Genomic DNA, 24,937 nt, shown 5'->3' on the forward strand with positions numbered 1-24,937 from the left:
CAAGTCCTGGGGCCCATTTCATAAAACATTTTATCTATAACAAATGCTAAATTTCTATGACAAATTCACTCTCGGCCAACCAGATTGCCTTTATTTCAGTAGCTTATAACAGTAGCTTTTAACTTGTTATTGATATCAAGTTTTATGAAACAGGGTCCAGGGACTTACAAAACTTGTAATCAGTGACAAATGACAGTCTTTGCTATAAGCTACTGAAATCCTTGCTTCTGATTGGTCAGATTTGTCAATGATTTTTGGCATTTGTCATTGAAAAAGGGCTTTGTGAAATGGTTTCCTGAACTTTCATGCAAACTCATTTGGTACATTATGCATACTAATTGCAATAAATTCATTTCCTTGGGCCCCAGAAATGGACCGTGGACAATGAAAAAATTGATTGGTTGAAAGAGAATATGTGAACAAATGGTGACGATTAACCTTTCTTACAATGTGAATTTCTTAAGTAAATATTCTTAGGTTGTATGTGACAAGTGAGCATGATGGCAAGGCAAATGTGCCGGGATGAAAATTCACAAATCCAGCAAACACAAGAACAATGATTAATTTGATTAATTTTGATTAATCTTGATAAAGGATAATAAGCATAACTTTACAGTGTATGTGTCCCTTACATGTGTATCATAGATATGTACTTTAATCATGAAATCACTTCAAATGCATTAAAAAAAGTTTTACTTTATTAAAACGGTTGATTGTTGATAGAGTTGAGATAAATGGCCCATAAACCCAAGTTGTAATAATACAACCGCAATACTACTTATAGCGCTGTTGCATGAGAGAATATTTTGCGCTGGGCAAGAGTACACTTCCATCTGAAAATTCTATTCATAATAAAGGTTTAAAATAATAATTGGCAAAGATGAAGAAAAAAACTGGGAAATACAGTTAACTCTGCATAACTCAAAGTCACACTAGATGTCAAATTTCCCCTAACTGAATTAAAATTATTAGTCCAAACTATGCAAAACATGTGTTAATTTCACTTCTTAAATCAAACTTTGCATAAGTCGATCCATTTTTTTGGCGGTGCCAACAGATTCGACTTATGCATAGTTACCTGTAGAAGATTTAAAGATGCCTTAAGTACATGTAGTAGAAATAATACAACATAAACATTTTGAAAATGAATACAGAAATATAAAATTCACAATCTCTTAACATATTTTTTACCTTAAGTAAACTGGAACAGCATATACACAAACAAAACTTAAATAACGTAAGGCAGAAGCAACCATTTGAGTTGCCACTTGATTTCATAATCTCAAAGAAAAATTGATTCACAAGATAAAGAATTCAAAACCAAAAGATTATCAAAACACAGTTTTTTTTCTCCACAGCACAATAGTATTTTGTTTATTTGTTGGCCTTCGATAAAAAAAAAAAAAAGGAGTCATTTGGCAAAGAGGTAATCAGCTTGCTGGACAACCTTCCCATTGGACTAAAGACAGATTTACATAACAATAATAACATAATATGAACTATAAAACCAGAAATTAGGTGACTTATCAATTATTTTTTTTAATGCTGCAATATGGATTATAACAATGTGTTTTGCAAATCGTGCAAGTTCTTGTTGTGGACACGACCATTACCAATATTTGTGAGAGTTCCTGATTTTACAAAGAGAGTGCTTAATTTTTGTTAGCAGGATTGCAATACAAGGATATTTTAGCACAATATGCCTGAAAGTCGATTCTCTAAATTCATAGGCTTTGCATCTTTTATTATTACATGTATATACAACACTATCCCTTGACAATATAAACATATCAGTATGTTATCAGTATGTTATTGCACTCGAAAAAAGAGATCACGGTAATGTAAAAGAAGTGGCGATTTATACAATATTCAAAGGTAGATTCAAGCTTATCAAGCATGATGCAAATCATTATCAAAGGTACAAAATCAATCTAAATGAAGCTCATCTTTCTCTCTCTCTCACTCTTATCTTCACCATCTCAACTAATCATTTTTATTTCTTCTATTTCTCTCTCTCTCTCTCTCTCTTATTATGCTCCTTTGTTTCTCTTTCTCTAATCACGTTTTTCTCTCTTTCTTCCTCTCATTCACCCTCTCTCATTCTCTCCCTTACCTATCTCGCTCTCTCTCTCTCTCTCCCCCTCCCTATCTCTCTCCCTCTCTCTCATTCTCTCCCTGTTACCCCTCTCTCTCGTTCTCTCTTTCATTCAGCCTCTCTCTCTCATTCTCTCTTTTTCTCTTTCTATCTCTCTTTGTATTTCTTTATTTTTACTTTGTAGATACACAAGAGCATTTATTTATAAATTACCTACAAGCACTAATTTGAGTTCAGTGGAACACTTTAAAAGTGTTTGTTGCCTTCAATCATGTGTGGGGATACGAACAGTTCTGAATATACGAAGTTTGGTCCAGATGAGAACGAAGTGGAAGAGACGGTTGTTACTATGGAAACAGATCATCAGATCTCTTACTCAGGAAAAATGCACCACATAAGGAGATTAGGATCACAATCATTCCAACTGAGAATGCTACCACCTGTGAAGAAAAAACAACAAAGATATCATTATTTAATCTCTCTTCATTAAATATCATTTGGCAGAAATTTGTCTTTGGAAGAGATAAGGTAAACTGATAACCAATGGGAGTTTTGGTAATGGAATTATATTTCAGTAAAAACAATCTAATCTTGAATTTTGATCATGGAATCACGTTTTGAAAAAAAATGGCTCAATTTAATTATAATTTTTTTCTCATGCAGGAGGTGGGGTGGGTTGTTCAGACCAGCAAAATTAAAAAAAGAAAAACTTTTCTAAAGACCACAGCCAATCAAATGCAAGGATTCCAGTAACAATGATCATATCTTGTTACTGTCACTGACTTGCTATGTCACTCACCTCCTCTGCCTCACTACCTTCGACCTCTTTTACTCTCTTGCTCTGTTGGCATCCTCATCGTACAAAACTTATTTCATGTAATTTTGGGGGAGATATCTCGGCAAACTCATTTATTTGGGTTTTTATAACTCCCCTTTTTCCATTATTGTTTAATATTTTAATGTACTTATGTATATTTTAGTGAAACATTTTGCATGTTTTGTATGTGTTTTTTGTAATGTGATTTTTATTGAAAATAATAAACTTAATTGAATTGAACTTGACCAAATAGAGTTGTATATTATTAAGCTGTTAACGATTATTTCTTTTTGTAAATTTATTTGTACACTTTGACCAAAGAAATTTTCCCCCTCTAAATCTTGTCTATGAGCCTGTATAAGCTGTTTATTAAAACTGATAAGTGATAATGCAAGTTTGCACACATTTTTGTCCTTTCCCACTTGTATAACCACTGAAGAAGACATCTACAATCAATGAACAGGCATAGTCGTATAGCATCACTGGATTAAAGTAAAGTAAAGTAAAGTAAGTACATTGATAATAAATGAAGAGTTTAATACCAAAAGGAGCTAAATACATTTTTGTAACTTGAGAGAAAAAAGAATTTGTTTACCAGATTCTGTACAGGCGTCTATGGAAAAGTGATATGAGAAGGTGCATTTTTTCACAATTGCTCCCAAAATTTAGGTAAATACTTTTGTTGAAAGACAGGTACTGTGAAGTAAACAATGTTCTGATATCAATAACTAAATTTTCATCAAAAGTGGATTTAGCTCTTTTTGGAAATAAACTCTTCAAATACTTAATGTTAATTTCTATCTATGTCTCACCTCCTGGCTTCTGCTTGGTTTGAGGAAAGCCCTAATGCGGTAAGAACTCCACTGAGACTCCGTCCACGTGGAATATACCGTCGACCCCCAATCTGGAGTCTCGCTGTCGAAGGCTGGCGAGATGGCCGGGGTGAGATGTCGGGAGCTCTTCACGCAAAGCCCGTGGGTGCCGTTGAAATCAGCGCCAGCCATGAAGTCATAGCTGAATATCTGTGAAGGCGATAAAACATGATTTGCATTGTCAGTGGCAGAAACTTGGAGTCTGGAAAAAATCGTGCTTCGCAAGATATCGCGAGCTTTGATGGAGTAAACCACAGCTTTTTACTTTTTGTGATGCCGTATACTGGTAAAGGACTTCGCTTCACGTTTCTGTATCTTATAACTCAGAGCTAAGTGTATACCAGTGGGACCATTGTTGTGGTCAGTTATCACTCATTTATATCTTTGAAGAAAAAAATGTGGCGCTTTTTGAGGCATATCTGAACGGGTCTTACTTCAGTAGCCAGTAAACGCAGATTAACATTATTTATAAGTTGGAATAATAGGGTATCCTTTCTACCTAAAAAAGTATGGGGAAAGCCTTCTACCTAAAAAAGTATGGGGAAAGCCTTCTACAGAAACTCACATTTCTTTTGGTAATCCACAGGCATTAGTTGATGGGTTTTTTAATTTTGTTTTTTAATTTATAATTGTACTTGTTTTCTTGTATTCTTCATTATTACAATACTCCTCTATGTTCCATGAAATGAAATAAAAATGAAAACATGATATGATTCTTCCAGTCCAAGGGGAATCCTAATTAAATCTCCAAAGACAATACATTGTGCATTGTATTTAACAGCAACTTCAAGAAGAAATCTTTCATTTGGCAGTAAACACATATATTACTGTTTATATTATTGTACTTCTTCTTATTGTATTCTTTGTTAATGCTATACTCCTTTATGCTATGTCCAGTTTTCATTACTACGTATCAATTGAATATTCGTAATTAAAGTAATGTTATTTCATTTCCATAAACTTGTAGAAGTACATGTATAACAGTTACAAAGAATACAAGAAAACAAAGTACAAAACAAAACAAAATCATCAGCTAACTAAGCAGTGGCATGAAGGGGGAGGAGCATCATTCTTCCTTGAAAAATAAAACGCAGATATACAATGCTCCTAATATGAGGGAGGTGGAATGAGGTGGTATAAGCATCTTATTTTCTGGTCCTTTTCCCCTCTTCTTTCCATTTTCTCTCTTTTCTTGCTACATATATCTCTTTCTCTCTTAATACCTTTTTTCTCTATTCTTGCTATCTCTTTCTCCCTTTCCCCTCTCTATTTCTCCCTTTTCGCTGTCCTTTTCCTTTTCTCTCTTTTCTTGCTATCTCTTTCTTCTTACTTTTTCAGCACTTGAAAGGGTGGGGAAATAAAACTCAAATATACAATGCTCCGTTCAGGCATCTTCTTTTCTGCTCCTTTTCCCCTTTTCTTTTCATTTTCTCTCTTTTCTTGCTATCTATAAGCGCATAGGGACATGCTATCCTGTAATGTGTTATGCGCTATAAAAGAGCTGAGTATTATTATTACTATTACTTCTTCTTACTTTTTCAGTACTTGACAGGGTGAGGGGAAATACCCCCCCCCCCTCCCCCTCCAATCCCAAGAAAAGGAAACAGAAAGACTACTTACTTGATCATCCTTCTCCCCTATACAGTTCTCCTTTGCGGTATCTTGGGTCATGGGTTCACTGTTCAGTTCTAGGTAGTAAGCCAACAGTTTACCCACCAGTATGGTGACCTGAGATTGCTGGCTATCGACTCCCACGTAATAGTTATACGTGCTGTTAGATATACCTGTGGTGTTATCAGAGAAGAGAGAATATTCAATGAGAATAAGAAAACGCTTCATCAAGAGGGCGGTATACCTGAAAACAGACAACATTATAACAATTCAAGCCCAAATGTCTTCCATGTCTAGAGTACTTCTTAGCACAAAACAAATTTATGATTTATAGATTTAAAGTTTATCCATCACCTGAATAAATAGGTAGAATATGTACTTACTTTTCCATTCTTCCGGGCTGACTGCTTCCCGTACTCGACTGCAGTTAGGTCTCTGATTGAAGCAGTACAAGAGATCATTCACCTAGAAAGAGTGAAAATATCATTTGAATAGAATTGTGATACAACAGAAGGATAAGGCCTGCTCCCACGTGAGGCAGCTACATGGACCTCTTTTGGGAAGAAGTAAAAATGGCAACAAAACAAAAATAAATTCTAATCATATGCCTTATATATCTGTAAATTAAAATAAAGGGTTAAATAAGTGCACGGTGAGATTTTGTGACGAGTATCTCAAAGTGATCTTGAAGTTGAAGCCTCTGTAAAAATTAACTCTTAACAGAGACGATAAGCACATGGACCTCAATTTAGGTGCAAAACCAATCACACACAAAAAAAGCATCTTTCTTTATTTGGTTAAAGTAGTCTTAGAAGTAGGTTGACACTTACCAAATTTACATCAGCCGTTATGTTATCAGCATCTGTAGCACCTGGTCTGGCATACAGGTATAGACCCCTTGCAATGGTCGTGGCTAGGTTTGCGAGGGTCTGCAGAATTGGGATTTAAGTGAAAAATGACGGTAATTCACAGCATTTCAATAGTGCCATGTATGTAAAAACATTCATAAGAGCAAGATGAGGGATACCGGTTGTTTTCAACCAGTGAGCCTGAAAAGAAACTCTGACTAGTTGGAAAGACGATTTGCCCAGGTTCTGCAAATACCATAAAGCAACAAAAGCGTATCAAGTAGCACATGTCCTGTATATTCAGAACATGACATTGGAGGTGCAAAATGATGACTTTATCTTCTTAGATATCAATACAATTTCAATGTTCAGGGACCTGTTTCACAAAACCTTTTTTCAATGACAAATGACAAATATCAGTGACAAATCTGCTGATAACCAATCAGAAGCAAGGATTTCAGTAGCTTATAACAAAAACTGTCATTTCTCACTGATGACAAATTTTGTGAAATGGGGCCGTGAAACCAGGACATTTTAAGATGACAATCTTTTGGCCTAAATAGCAGATGCGCTTATTTTTCTTCTAACCGTCTATCCTTTTTATTCTCTTCACTTTGTGCAGGTACTGAAAGCAACGATAATATAATAATAGTCACATTATAACCATTGATTATAACTGAAGAATGACAGCAGAGGCCCTGGCTTCAATTAGGGCCCCGTTTAAAACAACTTGACGTCAATAACAAGTTACAATAACTGTTATAAGCTATTGAAATCATGGCATTTGATTGGCTGAGAGCAAATTTGTGATCGAAATTTTTGATTTGATATTGATAACAAGTTTTATGAGACAGGGTCCTGATAAATGTTCCAGTCGATCTAATAGACACAGGAAGTTGTAAGTAGGTTTCCTTATAGTCTTGCAGCTACAAATGAAGTGATATCATTGCAATGAGATCAAGGGAGTATTTTCACAAAGACTAAGGTCGACTTTAAGTTGGACTTAACTATGGCAGGCCATTCATAACTGGTTGCTCTCACCATTGGTCTCTCAAGTATGATATTTAGATACCAAAATTTCCTTCAATTATGCACTATAAAAAATGTAAATTCTGTTGATTTGTGACCATGATTTGTACGTCCCTTGAGAGACCAATGCCAGTAAATGGTGAGAGCAAACAGTGGCATGAACAGCCTGCCATAGTTAAGTCCAACTTAGAAGTCGATCTTAGTCTTTGTGAAACACCCCCTAGAAACAAATAAATGTACGTGTAAGAGTGAGACAGACAGGGTAAATGAGACTTACTTGTGCAACTGGGAATATGGGTAAAAATTCAGTGCTATTATACTGGGTATAGTTGATCCCCCATACTTCAGCAATATCCAGTCGACTGTTGTAATATCTAGAAAACAAGAACAAGAAATGACAAACAAGTTAAAGAACATCTATTCAATATTAAAGTGTTATAAAGCAACTCATTAGTAGAGTATCTCTCTGGTTTTCAGATTCTAAGACAGATATCTAATCACAGAATGTGGAGCAACAGGGTATGAAACGCTGAAACGGATGGCTCAAGACCGAGGAACTTGGAGAGACACTTGATATAGAATTTTGATTGGGTCACTGAACCTGTTATAAACTGACAGATCACTATTGATGAAGACAGATAGTGAGGGTTTAATGAAAGAGAGGAGAACAGCTCATGCACTAGCAGAATGCAAACTGGGCACTTTAAAGAGAAGGTTGAGTTCTGAGAGGTGAAAAATAATTTGTGAGCGTTATCATTGTTATTATGCAAGTGTGGAAGAACATCACTCTACCCATAATGCAAGACACATAAAGAAGCAATATTTCATCGTGTACAATAATTGCATTCTAGTGGCTTTGTCCTCTATTGACATATTTCAACATCCCTAGTTATGCCTGTACAAACTACATGTGCCTCATTACTTAGTTAAACATTTGAGCTGTAAACCATTTCAGTCTAATAAAAGCCACTATGTGAACTGTGAAGTATGTTTCCTACTACTTAGTTGCTGGTATACTTGTCTTTCTGACAACAGCATGCTAGAACACTGCTTAGAACTTAGTCAAACTTACTTATTTGCATATTCCCTCTCATGATCTGTGATGACAACTCCCGGTATGTCTGTCCCGTTTCTCAAGAACTGCTGGAATGAGGCTGGAGGAAGTGGTTGGTCCAGAGACACGTTGTTCATTGTGACGTTGACTGCGGAGGATCTCAGGAGCTGCATAAGTCTCTCCGTCTAAAAGAAGACAGCAAGGTCATTTCAATTAGCTAGTGTGGAAAATCTTGCACTGACTGGAGTGATCGAGGGGAAAAGGAGTAGGGGTAGAAGGAGGATTCGGTGGATGAGTAGCTTAAAGAGTGGGATTTCTGAAAGTGGAATTGATCTCAGGGAAATTGAATTACTTCATAGAATATGGGACAGAGAGTTGTGGCATTCCATGGTCGCCAACGTCTCAGGACACGGCACTTAAAGAGGAAGAAGTGTGAGGTTCCTTCGTCAAGCCATTTAATGCTGGCTTGGATGGGATGGACATTTTTTTTCTACCCTGGCAAGGTAGTTAGGTCCTTTGACATGACATCGATCTACACATTAGCCTCTCTCAACCCAGGGGCACTTTTGGTTACCCAGTACATGCTTATTTTTTTACTCTGTAAAGCACATAGAGAAACTTTTCGTTTATTGTGCGCTTAAAAAATGAATCTTCATTATTATTATAATTAATCAGTAAAGTGCCTTATGAGAAAACGTCAGTGACCTTGCAGGGAGGTCTAATCCCCATGGCCAAACTCATCGGAAAGAGTCTTGAAGAGTCACTCACCCCCTGTTGTGTAGTTGAGTCTGACTGTGACAGGGGGTCGATGTGCATGTAGAAATGATCTCCCTCCGACAAGGCCAGCTGTCGTACCTCTAGGACCGCTGCGACGGTCGACAGGTTGACTTTGGATGGCTGTGTCTTCGTATCGTCAAGCTTGTACGGGAATATCCCTTTGTTCATGTCGTACACCATACGTGATGATCCGATGTAATCGTAGCTTTCCTGTAGAACATACCAGTACATTAATTTGGTGAATAATGTAGTGGTGGTTATTTTACCTGACTGCTAAGAAAGCATAAATGCTTGTTAGTAAGCAGCCAGAGGACCTACAGCTCAAGGTCCTCTCCGAGAGACCTGGTAATGAGGATTAATGCCTTACCAAAGGGCACTAGCGCATCGTCTTGGGTTCGAACCCGGTCCCCGGATTACGAGACCACTGCTCTACCGACTGAGCTATCGCGCTTCATAGAGCTCAAGATGATGTAATACAGTTACGCAAGGACAGTCTTGATAGGTACTCTTGAAAGTTGCAATGTAACAAATTCAGTAAAATATCTTATGGCAGCAAATCTGAAGGGTAAAGACAGATATCATCAATGCAGTCATATTTGCCGGTGTGATTTCTCCCCTATAATAATCCTTTTAAACAAGGGAAACGCTCTCGGCGGTCTCGCCTGCATAACGCAATTCAATATGATAAACCAGAACGTCAATGACGTAGCGCTCATCCGCATCTCGCAACAACAAATATCGTAAATTTTATGTGGTACACTTTTGAACTGGTCAAAAAATAAAAAAATTTGATGCCCTGGAAGGGACATAATTTCATTTCATTTGCATAAAGTACCATAAATAATCAATAGAGCAAAATCTCACAATTCTGTGTAGAAGTTTAGTGTTCCAAATTTAGCTCTACCAGATAAGGCAAACCAAATCAAAATCGGTCGAGAAATGAAGGAGAAGAAGCCTTTTTTGTGATTTCAAATAAATTTGCATAAATTAGCATAATTAATTAATGAAAAACAATTTCAAAATTCTGTGTAGAAGTTTAGTGTACCAAAGTTAGCTCTACGATATAAAGCAAACCAAATCAAAATCGGTCGAGAAATGAAGGAGAAGAAGCCTTTTTTATGATTTCGAATAAATTTGCATAAATTAGCATAGATAATGAATTTCACGATTCTGTGTAGAAATTTTAAATCCCCCTCCTAGCCCTATCATATGAAACAATCAGAATCAAAATCGGTTGAAAAATAACGAAAAGAAGCATTTTGAATATCTTTATGTGGTGCCACAACAAAGTCTAAGTTTGTTGACCTTAAATGACCTTTGACCTTGACTTTGTGATCTGAAATTCTACTCACATGATTGGGGGTACTTGATTACCCTATAGTCAAAGTTTCATTGACTAAGAACTTATACTTTATAAATTATACCAATAATTCAAAAACTTAACCTAAGGTTAAGTTTTTGATGTTGACGCCGTCGCCGTCGCCGCCGCCGTCACCGGAAAAGCGGCGCCTATGTCTCGCTTTTTGCTACGCAGGCGAGACAAAAATCAGATTAAATGCACTGCAACAAATATTCTTTATCAACAGTACCCTTTCATCATTTGTTTTTAAAGGCATGCAATGACACGTTCACATTTTCAAGCCCGTTGACCACAATTTTATGAGAAATGAACGAATATTTTAAGAGTAGCAGAGTAACTTTCTAGATGATTTAATCATAGAATGCGGAGCAACAGGGTATGAAATGGTGAAACGGATGGCTCAAGACCGAGGTACTTTGAGAGAGACTTGATATAGAATTCTGATTGGGTCACTGAATATGTGATAAACTGACAAATCACTATTGATGATGAGAGTAGACTTACCCCTTGGAAGAAAGTGAACATGATGTTCGTCATGGCCTGTTTGGTTGTAAGAGGCAGTGCTCCTATGGCCTGGGCCGCAGCGAGCAGGGCCACAAAACCAGATACTGTGTTCTCTGCACCCTGTGTAGGCAACGCCTGGTAGAATAGGTCAGCTATATCCAACTATATGGTGAGAAATAAAGGGAGGAAGGTTAAAGGAAGATACTGTAGTAATTCGTTTTCATGTGCAGTAGGTCATAATTGGTTGACACCAGACTTGGTGGAAGTACCATTAATGGGTGTACAAGTCTTGCACACAGCAAACCCATCATGTACAAGTCTTGCACACAGCAAACCCATCATGAACAACTCATGAAAAGTTCCAAGTTGTGAATGTTTCCGATTACATGTACACAAACATACAAGCAGAGAAAGGGTTATGCTTCAAGGAATTAAAGCCTGTCTGTACTAGTTTGGCCAGGGGGGATTAGACCTCCCTGCAAGGTCACTGACAGGTGGTTATCTCATCAAATCAGCTCTCAATTAACATAAGAAAAAGGGGATCATGGGGGACCAACACGCACCGATTAGGCATTGCTTGCTATTTAGAGGGCACAAGTAGCTATAAGTAGTGCAGTGGGGCTTTAAATGTAGTTGTTGCCGAGGCATCCAAAATCGACAAAAAGGTTCGATTCTCACCTGAGCTGCGGCTATGATCATTGATTTATCAGGGGGAGGTGTCGATTTATTGGTTGGTAGAAGAGTGGCCCAGACGTTCCAGTCTCCTAACGGATCACAGTAAACACCTGCAAGAATAAAACAATACCAAGGTTTAGCAAGTCTGTGTATAGGGTTTAGCGTTCCCCAAGGCATTACATTTGATACAGACATTAATAGTGTAAACTGCTCAAAGGACACAGGAAGGGAGGATATCTATAACCAGGGCAGCGTTTCATGAAACCGTTATAAATACAAGTTCACCGACATCCCATTGAAACGTGTGTTAAACTTAATACACGCATTTCAATGAGGTGTCGGTGAACTTGTACTTACGGCAGTTTCGTGAAACACTGCCCAGGTTGTCTTTGCATGCTAGGGAGAAAGTTTTATTGGAATAAATGTATTAAAATAATATTAAAAAACATCAACAATATCAACAACTTAAATGCAGTGAAATCACAGTTTACCCCCTGAACTGAGTGATCCAAATCAATCAGGTTTGCAGCCCACTATCTCTTATGTACATATTTACAATTGATATTTACAGAATAGGGCCCTGTATTATTGAAGGAACCTGTACATAAACACCTCCTGCATATAAAGACCGCTTGTCTTATCACCCTTGGAACAGTCTTTATATACAGGTTTGACTGTCTACAGTTGAAAAATGCCACCTACTTGATTCCAGGTTTGTCATCCTCTGTGTTCTCCACATGCAGGTGGGTGTGTCCTTTGCTCCGAACATGAAGTCGTACATCTCACCGGCGCACTGTGGGAAGGGTTGTTCTTTGTCCTCCGCGTCACGATGGTTGTGCTCCTCGTAACACTGGACATAAAACAAAGTATAAATCATTATATACCTCTCTTTAGAAATCTAGCCATCTGATGGTCGAAATTGCAGTCGTGATTTTAACCATTCCCCTCGTACCCGCCTACCAGTCACTATTCTTTTTAAAAATGCTGTCATGCTGCGATCCCCATTGGTTTACGTGTTTAAATTGTCTTTGTGCGAGCGCGGACACCATGCAGTGCTTTTTGTCTGCGATTCCCAAATGATTGAAATTTTCAGTCATTTTTCCAGCGAAGATTAACAGACAGTTTCTCAGATTTTCTGTGATGTTTTAACCAAACTTTACTCAAGAAAAGGATAAGGTGAGAATTCTTAGTAGATTTCTGTTTCAATTCGGCATATAAAAGACGTATCGACTGCTTTAATATTCGAGGTCTGGCTCTCAAAGCAGTCGATATCTCTATGATATTGTGAGGAGTGATTTTGTGCAGTGAGTCTCTAAGAGGTGCTGTGGTCTAGTGGATAAGTCTCCAGACTGTGAACTACAAGGCAAGGGGTTCAAATCCCAGGTGGTACTAATGTCCTTTGGCCAGATATTAATCTACATTTGCCACACTCAACTAAGTGTAGTTAAAGTGGGTACCTGGTAGGATTCATTCTTTGTATGCACTGAGCGCTACAGTTGCCAGAGCTAATTCTGGGGTAACATTATCCAAATACGGTAATAGCATTACCGTATTTGCCGGCGTAAAGGCCACAGTATTTTTATAAAACTTTATATCAATTAAAAATTATGACAAATGAACTATAAGCTACTGAAATCCTGGCATCTGACTGACTGGGAGCAAATCTGTCATAGAAATTTATCATTTGTTATTAATAGCAAGCTAAATGAGCCAGGGCCCAGCTCCAACAATATTGAATCATCAAAACAATGCTACTTTACACGTAAAACTTACTACTAATATTGTTACTAACATCATTGTGATGCTAAATATATTACTAATTGCGGATGAAGTATCAAAAATAATATCGCTAGTGATATTCGTTTGTCTCGCAATGTATGGTCAATAAGGGATCTAAAAGATCACGACGTTTCGTGCGCCGCTGCAACACTTCATCAGGTGATAAAGTATATTGTAAGCAAGCGTGTTATATACTCTACGGGTGGACCGACAGTCAAATAATTTGATCAATCATTCAAACAATAACGGATAAAGCACACAGGTGCTCAACCAACCGGTGCTGGCCAGCTGGACGGGGATTGTCATGACGGCGTATCATACGCATCCAAAATTCTGGGATATCGATCCCGTTGTCTCTGTTGAAATTATGTACTTACATCTTTTACAGTTTGAACATCTTCTGGATCAATGAGAGCAAAGATAGGAATGCCCAAATCCATGAAGGTCATCCCGTTCCCTACACTGTTCCAAGTGACCTTCTTACAGTTAGAATACTCCGGGTTCCCTGCATACATCCCTAGAGAGAAACAAACAACAGAAATACTGCTTTGATGTTTTTATGTAAACATTTATTCATTTTTATATATTTTTCCAATTTGCTATGTTTTCTTTAAATATGTATATATATATATATATTTTTTTTTTAATGCTTTATTATATGATTGTATGTTTGATGTAAACTTTAGACTTTTTGACAAGTCTTGAATAAAACTCATTTGATTTGAAATGAATTGAATTGAATAAATAAATCTTTTTATCAAAAATTTCAAACCTGTCAACTTTCAACCGCAAAAATGATCTCAAAGTATATTGAGGAATACAGTGTAACTTTGCGCACTTGAAAACATGATGATAACAGTACCTATTTTCAGAAAAATGCATCTGTGCCATAAGTATTCAAATAAAGAAAGAAATCTGCAGTACATGCACATAAGGATAGCATGAAGGCAAAAATGTTGTAAGTAAATATATTCAAATACTATTTAATAGAAGAAGAAAAAAGGAAGAAGCAAAAAAATAAGAAGGAATGATTGTCTGCTAATCAATAGCCTATGTGGTCTTTATAGGCAGGTGGTCTTTATGTACATGTACAGGGACCTTCAGTACATGTTTCAATGAAAAAGCATTTTCAAGGGAAACAAAAAATGTGGTATCTGTAGACAGGTGGTCTTTCTATACAAGGTTTGACTATATATTACAGATTACTTATCTCTAGATGACTTCAGGACAACCAAAAAATTACTTTTTTTTTTACGAGGGCTCTTTTCAGATTTTCCCTTAAAAAAATAGCCCCCCTTAATTATTTTGCGGTGGCTATTTTGGAGCTCAGGGGGCTTTTTTTTTTTAAAGGTTGTATTTTTTTTAAACGCGGTTTTACCTAATTAAATTCCAAGCAAAGGCAAATATAGATACAATTGTAGCGTACATATGTCATGTAGAGTATTGCAGACATTCAGATACCCATGATTTATTCACTTTGTGTTAAACGTGTGGCTTTATGATTTACATATACATGTAACTAAAACTTGTCAAAAGGAGTGTTTTGTTTAACTGTTCGTTTTTTATATCCTAAGAAAATATTATCACTGACACGCGGGCTAGGAATTAATTTTTTTATGGGGGCTACTTTTCCCCATTGCCTAAAAAAAAACCAAGGGGCTACTTCCTTAAAGCCATATTGTAAGCTGTAACAATAAGTTGTGTTTTTCCTTAGCCATCATACTACTAGCAACCAAATTGGTAGGTAATATGTTATTTAGTCTTTTTTTCTGTCCCAAATTTAATTGTTATCATGGACAATGCAATCCCATTAAAAAAAAATGTAGACCAACTCCCTTTAAAATTGCGTTATTTAGACCATTTATAACCATTAAATGTGAGTAAATATTTTTACTGTTGTCCCACATACCGATGTAGGGTCTATTTGTTATGCCGAAACATGCAAAATCATGGCCTTATTTTTTTTTTATAGACTCTAATTCTAAAGGCCAAGCCAAAGCTAGTTTCATTTCGTAGACAGAAATTGATGTCATCATCACTCATGACAATTGGCCTGGCATCGATCGTATATAAATAATTTAATTTAATTAAACAGTTGTAAGAAAGATTCTGAGGAGTAGGAACATCCTTTATATATTTATTTACGGTTTTTTTTATAACAAAATTCAATTTCTGTGTACGAAACTTGCTTTATACCGATTTTACAGGAAAAAATCCGGCATTGATTTTGCACGTTTCGTTATTACAAATATATCAGTATGTGGGACAACAGTAAAAATATACTCGCATTTAATGGTTTTAACTTATAAATAACACAATTTTAGACGGAATAACATTTTTTTTAATGGGATTGCATTGTCCATGATAAAAATTAGGGCCAGAAAAAAGACTAAATAAACATATTACGTACCAATTTGGTCGCTAGCAGTTGAGCTCTCGTCACTCGCAAATACTTATTTGCTTCATACAAGGAGCGTGCGGGCGCGCGCTGGAGCTGAGCTAGTACGTTTCTGTGTATTGTGAACGTGTGCGAACTGCGTATGCATTCATGCTGTGCACGAAACTACATCGGGGCCGGTGGCCTGTCCGGCCGCCGGGAGCTTAGGCGCAGGCAGGCGGATACCGCTGTAGATCTAGCTACAGTAGGTACGACCGCCGATCCGCTGCAACTCACAAAACTTTTAAAATGTTGATGGAAGTTTCTAGTTTTGGAGTTGGTAGTTGGAACGGAGATTTCACTCAGACACATCAATAAATTGGTTTATTAATTCATAGGGAATATCAATTTATGGCGGGGGCGATTTTTCAAGATATATTGATTTTTTTTCGCCCTCGTCTTGATTTTTACCGTGGCGATTTCAGAGGTTTAGGGGGCGAATCGCCCGTCGCCACCGTGTATTTTTTTCGTTGCTTCAGGAGGCGCGATAGCTCAGTTGGTAGAGCAGTGGTCTCGTAATCCGGCAACCTGGGTTCGAAACCAAGGCGATGCGCTAGTGCCCTTTGGTAAGGCATTAATCCTCATTACAAGGTCTTTCGGAGAGGACCTAAAGCCGTTGGTCCTCTGGTTGCTTAATACTAACAAGCATTTATGCTTTTTTAGCAGTCAGGTAAAAAAAACACTGCTACACTACACACTTACCATAGTTATCATTAGGACATGACTTGTCTGGTGAGAATGGTGTTGTTTGATTGATCATAGACATTGGGTCCGAGTGGTCCACCATGATACCATTAACCTTCTTAGAATCCAACAGTCTCTGCACATTATCTCTGAAAATAAACAATTAAAGTTTCATCTCTAATTAGGTATTTGTAGATGGTTGGGTTAAAAAATTGATAGAAGATGAGCGAAAAGAGGTGTAAAGTGTATTCATTGAATATCATGTGAAATTGGGACATGCTGTATAGCATGTGGACCATAGTGTGGTATCTATCACCGTCCTTTCACGGTTTCTGCATGATCCACCATGATACCGTTCTCTGAAAATGAACAAGGAATAAATCAGTGTTTTCTTTATCTGATGATGTTTGATGGGACCTGTTTGCTATCAACAAGTTACAATTCACTGATGACAAGTTTTGTGAAACCAGGGCCATTGATAGAACAAAGAGTGTCTTCCACTTACAATGTAAACATTTGAGGTGACATCACTGCTATGTATGGAGAGTAGGTACCATTTTTAAGCAACCAGTCCAGATCAGCTACTTTCTCTATGAGGTGAAGCACTCCATTGTTCCCATTGAATTCACCTGTAATAGAGAAAGGATGACATCAAACGATAATAGAGCGCTTTCACAACACGGGAGAATTACAGCGATACAGCTCTTCCGTCCTGTTTAGGGAACAAATGCTTTAATGGCCCTGTACAGTCGTGAAAATCAACAGGACGGAGAAAATTCTGGTTCGCCCATGCGCAGATTGTTTTTTTGCTCGCGTTACCGTCGTCTTTGCCTTCTGTCGTGTTTGCGAAAACGCGCTAATTATAGGATGAATTGAAAACGGTATTGTAAAGACACAACTGCTCAAATATGTTAGGTGCATGGCTATACAGTGTGTCCCAGAAAAAACAAAACGAAGAGAGAAGACGAAAGACTTGATGCATGGCTGATCGTCAACAAAACGGAGTTAAGTCTTTCGTCAACTCCGTTTGTTGCTATAAGGCAGGCAGCCAGTGAAAAACAAATTTGTTTAACCAAATTATGGAAATGCAAGCATTACTTTAAACAAACAGAACTGTGTTATTCCTGGTTCATTATTCCTGGCTCATTTTTCCTGATCGAGGTGTCGTATGAAAGGGCAGAAAATGAACTTTCTAGAAATGTGATTTTCTCTTTGAAATTCAGATATCACCCGCTAAAAAACTTTTTGGTACCCTCTCTTCGAATTGTTTTTAATCAATCATGCGTGGAAAACGCATCATATGAGTTGTATCAAATGAAAGAGGAGGATCTAAGCTTTGGAAATATGTGTCATTTATTAATTATAATTGTGATTAAGTTATGATAAAACATCGATAATTCTCGGTTTCGTTTTTTCTGGGACGCACTGAACATTACAATATTAAAAGGCAATTCAACATTCAACAACTTGAATTGGCTGATAACAGATACATCACAGATACAGGTTGGTGGCAGACCGAAATATATTTGACAAAATAATATATTGCATGAACATTTTAAAGTTTAGAATGGAGGTCATTACATTGCACGTACATGTACATGTACTTCAATCACATATTGGTTGATATGTTGATTACCATGTAACTTATAATGTGACCAGGATCAAATCTCCAATTTGCTGTCATCTAAAATATCAAATATTTCCACTCCTCTCCCGAGTTCATTTTCCCTCTACAGCATTAATCAATACTTGAACTTGATACCAGTAGTGCATTGTTGTACTGTATGTCCCCTAAATATCAAAAGGGCCTACTCAATAGTGAACATCAGAAAAAAGATGTTTTAACCATTTTGTGTGATGATGAATTGAATGGGGGAGTTGTAAAAAAAAAAGGGTACTTCCAAGCAAAAGGCCTGTAGATATACTTACTGGTGCATCCAATCTGATGAGTGGCATTGAATCTCCTAACACAGGGGCCAAAGTTCTTGATATCATAATAGATCATATTATGGGTTTTTCTGCTCGTTGTTTGTTGAGCGCCATGGATATGGTCCACAACTGTTGGGAGAAAAGAGAATTGATAACATGAGGCATGATTGCAATAACTGCAATCCAGTAGTATTGCTACCAGCCATACTTAAACCGTTACAGATACTGATTTGGTCAACATGTCATGGAGATAATAACAATAATAAAAATAGTGGCCTGTGGCCTCATGTCACACATTGCAGACGCAGTTAGTGACTCTGACAAATAACAAACATGCAATTTCTTCTTCTTCTTTTCTTCTTCCCTTCCCTTCCCCCTTATTCTTGTTCTTCTTCTTTTTCTTCCTTCTTGTTCTTCTTCTTTTTCTTCTTGTTCTTCCTTCTTGTTCTTCTTCTTTTTCTTCATGTTATTCCTTCTTGTTCTTCTTCTTTTTCTTCTTGTTGTTCCTTCTTGTTCTCCTTTTTCTTCTTGTTCCTTCTTGTTCTTCTTCTTTTTCTTCTTGTTCTTCCTTCTTGTTCTTCTTCTTTTTCTTCTTGTTCTTCCTTCTTGTTCTTCTTCTTTTTCTTCTTGTTCTTCCTTCTTGTTCTTCTTCTTTTTCTTCTTGTTCTTCCTTCTTGTTCTTCTTCTTTTTCTTCTTGTTCTTCCTTCTTGTTCTTCTTCTTTTTCTTCTTGTTCTTCCTTCTTGTTCTTCTTCTTTTTCTTCTTGTTCTTCCTTCTTGTTCTTCTTCTTTTTCTTCTTGTTCTTCCTTCTTGTTCTTCTTCTTTTTCTTCTTGTTCTTCCTTCTTGTTCTTCTCCTTTTTCTTCTTGTTCTTCCTTCTTGTTCTTCTTCTTTTTCTTCTTGTTCTTCCTTCTTGTTCTTCTTCTTTTTCTTCTTGTTCTTCCTTCTTGTTCTTCTCCTTTTTCTTCTTGTTCTTCCTTCTTGTTCTTGTTCTTCTTGTTCTTCCTTCTTGTTCTTGTTCTTTTTCTTCTTGTTCTTCCTTCTTGTTCTTCTTCTTTTTCTTCTTGTTCTTCCTTCTTGTTCTTCTTCTTTTTCTTCTTGTTCTTCCTTCTTGTTCTTCTTCTTTTTCTTCTTGTTCTTCCTTCTTGTTCTTCTTCTTTTTCTTCTTGTTGTTCCTTCTTGTTCTTCTTCTTGTTCTTCCTTCTTGTTCTTCTTCTTTTTCTTCTTGTTCTTCCTTCTTGTTCTTGTTCTTCTTGTTCTTCCTTCTTGTTCTTCTTCTTTTTCTTCTTGTTCTTCCTTCTTGTTCTTCTCCTTTTTCTTCTTGTTCTTCCTTCTTGTTCTTCTTCTTTTTCTTCTTGTTCTTCCTTCTTGTTCTTCCTTCTTGTTCTTCTTCTTTTTCTTCTTGTTCTTCCTTCTTGTTCTTCTTCTTTTTCTTGTTCTTCCTTCTTGTTCTTCTTCTTTTTCTTCTTGTTCTTCCTTCTTGTTCTTCTTCTTTTTCTTCTTGTTCTTCCTTCTTGTTCTTCTTCTTTTTCTTCTTGTTCTTCCTTCTTGTTCTTCTTCTTTTTCTTCTTGTTCTTCCTTCTTGTTCTTCTTCTTTTTCTTCTTGTTCTTCCTTCTTGTTCTTCTTCTTTTTCTTCTTGTTCTTCCTTCTTGTTCTTCTTCTTTTTCTTCTTGTTGTTCCTTCTTGTTCTTCTTCTTTTTCTTCTTGTTCTTCCTTCTTGTTCTTCCTTCTTGTTCTTCTTCTTTTTCTTCTTGTTCTTCCTTCTTGTTCTTCTTCTTTTTCTTCTTCTTGTTCTTCTCTTGTTCTTCCTTCTTGTTCTTCTTCTTTTTCTTCTTGTTCTTCCTTCTTGTTCTTCCTTCTTGTTCTTCTTCTTTTTCTTCTTGTTCTTCCTTCTTGTTCTTCTTCTTTTTCTTCTTGTTCTTCCTTCTTGTTCTTCTTCTTTTTCTTCTTGTTCTTCCTTCTTGTTCTTCTTCTTTTTCTTCTTGTTCTTCCTTCTTGTTCTTCTTCTTTTTCTTCTTGTTCTTCCTTCTTGTTCTTCTTCTTTTTCTTCTTGTTCTTCCTTCTTGTTCTTCTTCTTTTTCTTCTTGTTGTTCCTTCTTGTTCTTCTTCTTTTTCTTCTTGTTGTTCCTTCTTGTTCTTCCTTCTTGTTCTTCTTCTTTTTCTTCTTGTTCTTCCTTCTTGTTCTTCTTGTTCTTCCTTCTTGTTCTTCTTCTTTTTCTTCTTGTTCTTCCTTCTTGTTCTTCTTCTTTTTCTTCTTCTTGTTCTTCTCTTGTTCTTCCTTCTTGTTTTTCTTCTCAGGAGTGGTTTTAGAACTTTGAAGAATACTTTTTGTGGGGATGGGGGGGGGGGGCTTGGGATTTTTGCATTTACTTTCTGCATGTGCATACCTGCCAACATTTGATAATAACAATTAGGAATTTTTAGCACGGTATGCCTTCAAAAATAAGAAATCGCACTTGCAGCGGCAGTGAAACTGGCAATACTCGGTAAATCTGTACGAAAAAGCGATTAAAAATTTGCTGCTTGATCATGCAGCCATTCAACGCACGCAATACATGAACTCTCAAATCGCGGCACATGATAAAAAAAGCTTAATTTGTCTTCGAAATTTTGGAAAAATCTGAATAATCAGAATTTTCAGGTCCTAAAGATCCAGAAAATCTGAATATTCTGGATTATTTGAAGGGTTAGCAGGTATGCATGTGCCTTGCAACTACATGAGCATGGGCTTGAGCCCCCTCCCCCCACTACCCTAGTAGAACTGCTACTTTTTCAGCCATCATTGTTTCAGTCAGTGTTCTTCTTTTTCTCATGACCGATACTTCTTGAACTTGACGTTTTTCTTCTTCCTCCTCAAGTATTACCCCTCTTCATCCACATTTCTTTCTTTTTATTTCAACTCAAACTTCAGGCTTAGCTCATTCTTACGTGTTACGTTCCTTTGGCAGTAGGAGCGCTGGTCCGAGAATAAGGATCGTCTGCATAAACGAGGACAGATGTGTCCTCCAAAATAAGGACCGTCCGCATTTCACAGACATTTCATATTTTTGATTGGCGCGTTGGCGATGCGAAAAACGCATTCTGCAATGGTTTTCTTGATGCATTTTACATTAACTTTGAACAGAGACTTTTACATTATGAGCGATAAATCCTTGGGAAGACGGACAACTCATAAAAGTAGACGGTAAACAGTCTAGCCTCTAGTCTAGGGTTATTTTCTTATGTGGAATCCATTTTCGCATCGCCAGTGGGCGAATTCGGTAACCCAAAACCTGCAGAGCACTGATGAAAAAAAAAAGTCTGCGAAAATGCAGACGATCCTTATTTTTTAGGACGCATTTTGTCCGCATTTATGAGGATGATCCTCATTCTCGGACCAGCGCCCCTTCACTTCGAAGTCGCAGCAGAAGTCTTCTCAATTTCAATTTGAAATAATCTACTGTAAATAGGCACATTCATGGGGCACTAGAGGGCGCTTCGGTCGCGTACGAAAATCTGAATGGCCTTGCTGCGGTGGGTCGGCAATAATCAGCCCAAAACTTGGATATGGGAGGTTGGAAGGATATATCTTTTTTATAATGTTATCCGGTCTTACCCTTAACCATCCTATGTTTAATCTATGTAGGAATAACATGCGAGTATGATAAGAGAAACATCGGGACCATTACTGAAGTAACTTTTAAAATATTAGCCTAGAAATGACCACCAAACGACAAATCTTCATAAAATCTGAGTTATAAACAATTCACATCTAGGTACACTAATACAAATACGATTTTCTGAAAATTCAGGTACGATTTTTTACGTTTCTTTCAAGTATATTTCTGCGCATTGCAGCGCCAATATTCTTCACTGCTTCAAAATCACCCTTGATTTTTTTTTTTTGCAACAAATTTGATACGAGGTCCGCGAGTGTTCCCCGTTCCTTGCGTGTTGAAAGTTTGGTAATACATAGTTTGCATTGACTTGCGCACGAAAAAATGGTCAAAAACAAAATGTCAAATGAAGAAATAAACAAGCTTTTGTATAGTTACATGTATAAGAGTTCTACCGAGGTTTCTTTGTCAATTTAATTTATTATATAGTCTCAATTAGAATTTAGAATTATCTCACTGAAAAGTTAAGAAACCGACGATGTTCCCGATCGTAGTTAGGTCTATTTTCATTTTGCCAGCAGCCTATCTAGCGTTGTTTGGGCAAAAAGCTAGGCCGCTGCCTTCCCACCGCGAACCTTTCCGAGTCCCGCTAAAATGGCGCGCTGCGGAGCTCCGAAGCTGCGTTGGTATCGCTGCAAACTCTCAGCCGGCTAGCTCCCCACGACGGACCATTCGCGGTATGGTGAGAGTGTGTGTGTGAGGTATGATTTTGGATTCGAGAACGCACGTAACGCAACCGTGCGCGTCATTTAGAGCTGTCGAATGTGTACGACCAATTTTACATGTACGATTTTTAGTACAGATACTTGGTCAGTTTTCTTCTTATAGACCTATCTTTGGTTTTACAACATTTAAAAATATAATTTCTTCAAATCTGCTCCTGACTCGGTTCAGACTAATTGTCTGATGTGTTTTCAAGTCAATTTTTTTAATATATTTTTTGCATGAATTTGCCTACTGTAAATCTAAGAATAAGATAATGTAGAACAGACAAACAAAAAGGGCTAGGGCCTACATACATCACGTTTTGCGACAAAGATTATCATGATCAAAAACATTTGTACGCGTGGGCCTACATGTAATGTAATGGTGTATCCAAGTGCAAGTTGCACATGCATGCAGCTGCATAAACTATAGCGTTGGCATAGCCGTGGCGTTTGGCAATGGCAGCAATAGGCGATCTGTGTTGAACGAATGAAACATGATTCGCTCCTGCTCATCAACACAAATTTAAGACTAGAACTACACGAAATTCGCATCAATAACAAATAGATAAGGAGTGTCATACAGAACTTAGCCATCTAGACATATTTCACCTCAAAAGACTTACCAGAATGGACGAAAAGAAGGGTAAATATTAATGACCGGATATGAGTTTCAAGTGCCATGATAGCTGCCATTTTGGATAGACTCGTTTAAGTTTTGTTGTCATCATCTTAACTCACTTCCGGGTAAGCAGGCTCGCCGTACTCGTGGGGGGGGTACTCAGACTTGGTTTGGACGGAGTGTGCCGCTCAAGCTTTGAAACTCCTTCACAATTGGGGGCATTTTTCTCGAAAACAAGACGAATTTTTCACAATTTTGGGGTGTTTTTCGGGTGTTTTGCAAAATTTGGAAATTTTGAAAACACGGAATCATTTTTAATCGTATTTTTGTTAAAAGTAGGAGTCCAAGGGTGTATCCGTGGTTCGGGGGGGGGGGGGGGTGATAGGTGCCAAAATATTTTCGGCAATGGATCAAAGCAACCAAGAGGTAGAAGCATGTGGCAAGTTGCAATTAAAACGTAAAAATTATATCACCAGAAATGATATTAAAGTAATAATTTATTAATTGTTATTGATAACGTGCATTACCTTTTTGTTTTTGCTATGTTTGATTATTCAATATAAATGTCAGCATTTCACATTCTCTCCCTCCCCCCTCTCCTCTCTTCTATTTTTCTTTTTCTTTACACCAAATACCATTTCCCCTATATACAGGCGCGTAGCCACGGGGGGGGGGGGGGCACGTGCCCCCTAAAATTTCTAAGTTCGGTTGAACTTTTTTAGACCCCCCTTTTTTTTTTACCTCGATCGATTACATGTATGTGCCCCCCCCCCCCAAACGTCGAACTCTGGCTACGCACCTGCCTATATATATATATATAACTTTCTTCTTTCTCTGTTTTTCTCTGTTTTGTTGTTTTTCTCGTTCCAGTTTGCTTTTTTCCTCTCGATCCTTTTGTATATATTTTCATCCTCTCCTTTTCAAATTTCAAGCTATCCCTTTTGTAAATATTTCCCCCATATTTAATCATGTGTAGTTTTGATAACTTTGAAACATTTTAAAAAGTGAAACTTTGATGGATTATGTTATATGGGAACCTTGCTCTTACAAGCCCAGCATTTCTATAGGTCTCCACTTTCTTTCATTTGGATTATATATCGACTTAAAATTGCACTTAAATTGTTTTTTCTTATGCTGTTTTTTGTTCTATTATTATATGTAAAAATGTTGTGAAATAAATAAATAAAATGATCCTTGAACCTTGAACCTTGAAGTTATTAACTTTTTCAAGTCACCCTCAATAAAGATAGCATTTCAGATAATATAAGAGTGGTAATAAAATTAATAACATGCTAAATGTTAGTCCTGACTCTTGCCTGCAGTGTAGGCCTACCAGACTGATATCATCTATTCTTAAACGAAATTTAGACATTACCACAAAAAAATCCAATGGTGAGGGATATAAACTTGTGAAAGTATTATGTTATCAGTTGGCGAATGCATTAATAAGCAACCGGGAAAGGTTCATGTAGACAGAAAATTCT

General features: G+C 37.1%; 1 protein-coding gene across 1 annotated transcript; it reads right to left on the reverse strand.

Annotated features, from left to right (window-relative positions):
• Nucleotides 1-2,250: 2,250 nt before the first annotated feature.
• On the reverse strand, nucleotides 2,251-23,561 carry LOC115921075 (nicastrin-like). The gene is made up of 16 exons (XM_030978136.1): nucleotides 23,458-23,561; nucleotides 18,472-18,600; nucleotides 17,048-17,171; nucleotides 16,561-16,691; nucleotides 13,799-13,938; nucleotides 12,345-12,492; nucleotides 11,646-11,752; nucleotides 10,968-11,129; nucleotides 9,095-9,313; nucleotides 8,345-8,511; nucleotides 7,550-7,646; nucleotides 6,226-6,324; nucleotides 5,779-5,860; nucleotides 5,405-5,568; nucleotides 3,725-3,934; nucleotides 2,251-2,535 (listed from the first exon to the last, which is right to left on the reverse strand). Exons 1-16 carry the CDS (start codon nucleotides 23,525-23,527, stop codon nucleotides 2,443-2,445), a joined length of 2,142 nt encoding a protein of 713 aa, XP_030833996.1. The 5' UTR covers nucleotides 23,528-23,561; the 3' UTR covers nucleotides 2,251-2,442.
• Between the last annotated feature and the right edge of the window lie 1,376 nt (nucleotides 23,562-24,937).

This window comes from Strongylocentrotus purpuratus, unplaced genomic scaffold (genome assembly GCF_000002235.5).
Source record: "Strongylocentrotus purpuratus isolate Spur 01 unplaced genomic scaffold, Spur_5.0 spur5_scaffold_1, whole genome shotgun sequence".
NCBI classification, from domain to species: Eukaryota; Metazoa; Echinodermata; class Echinoidea; order Camarodonta; family Strongylocentrotidae; genus Strongylocentrotus; species Strongylocentrotus purpuratus.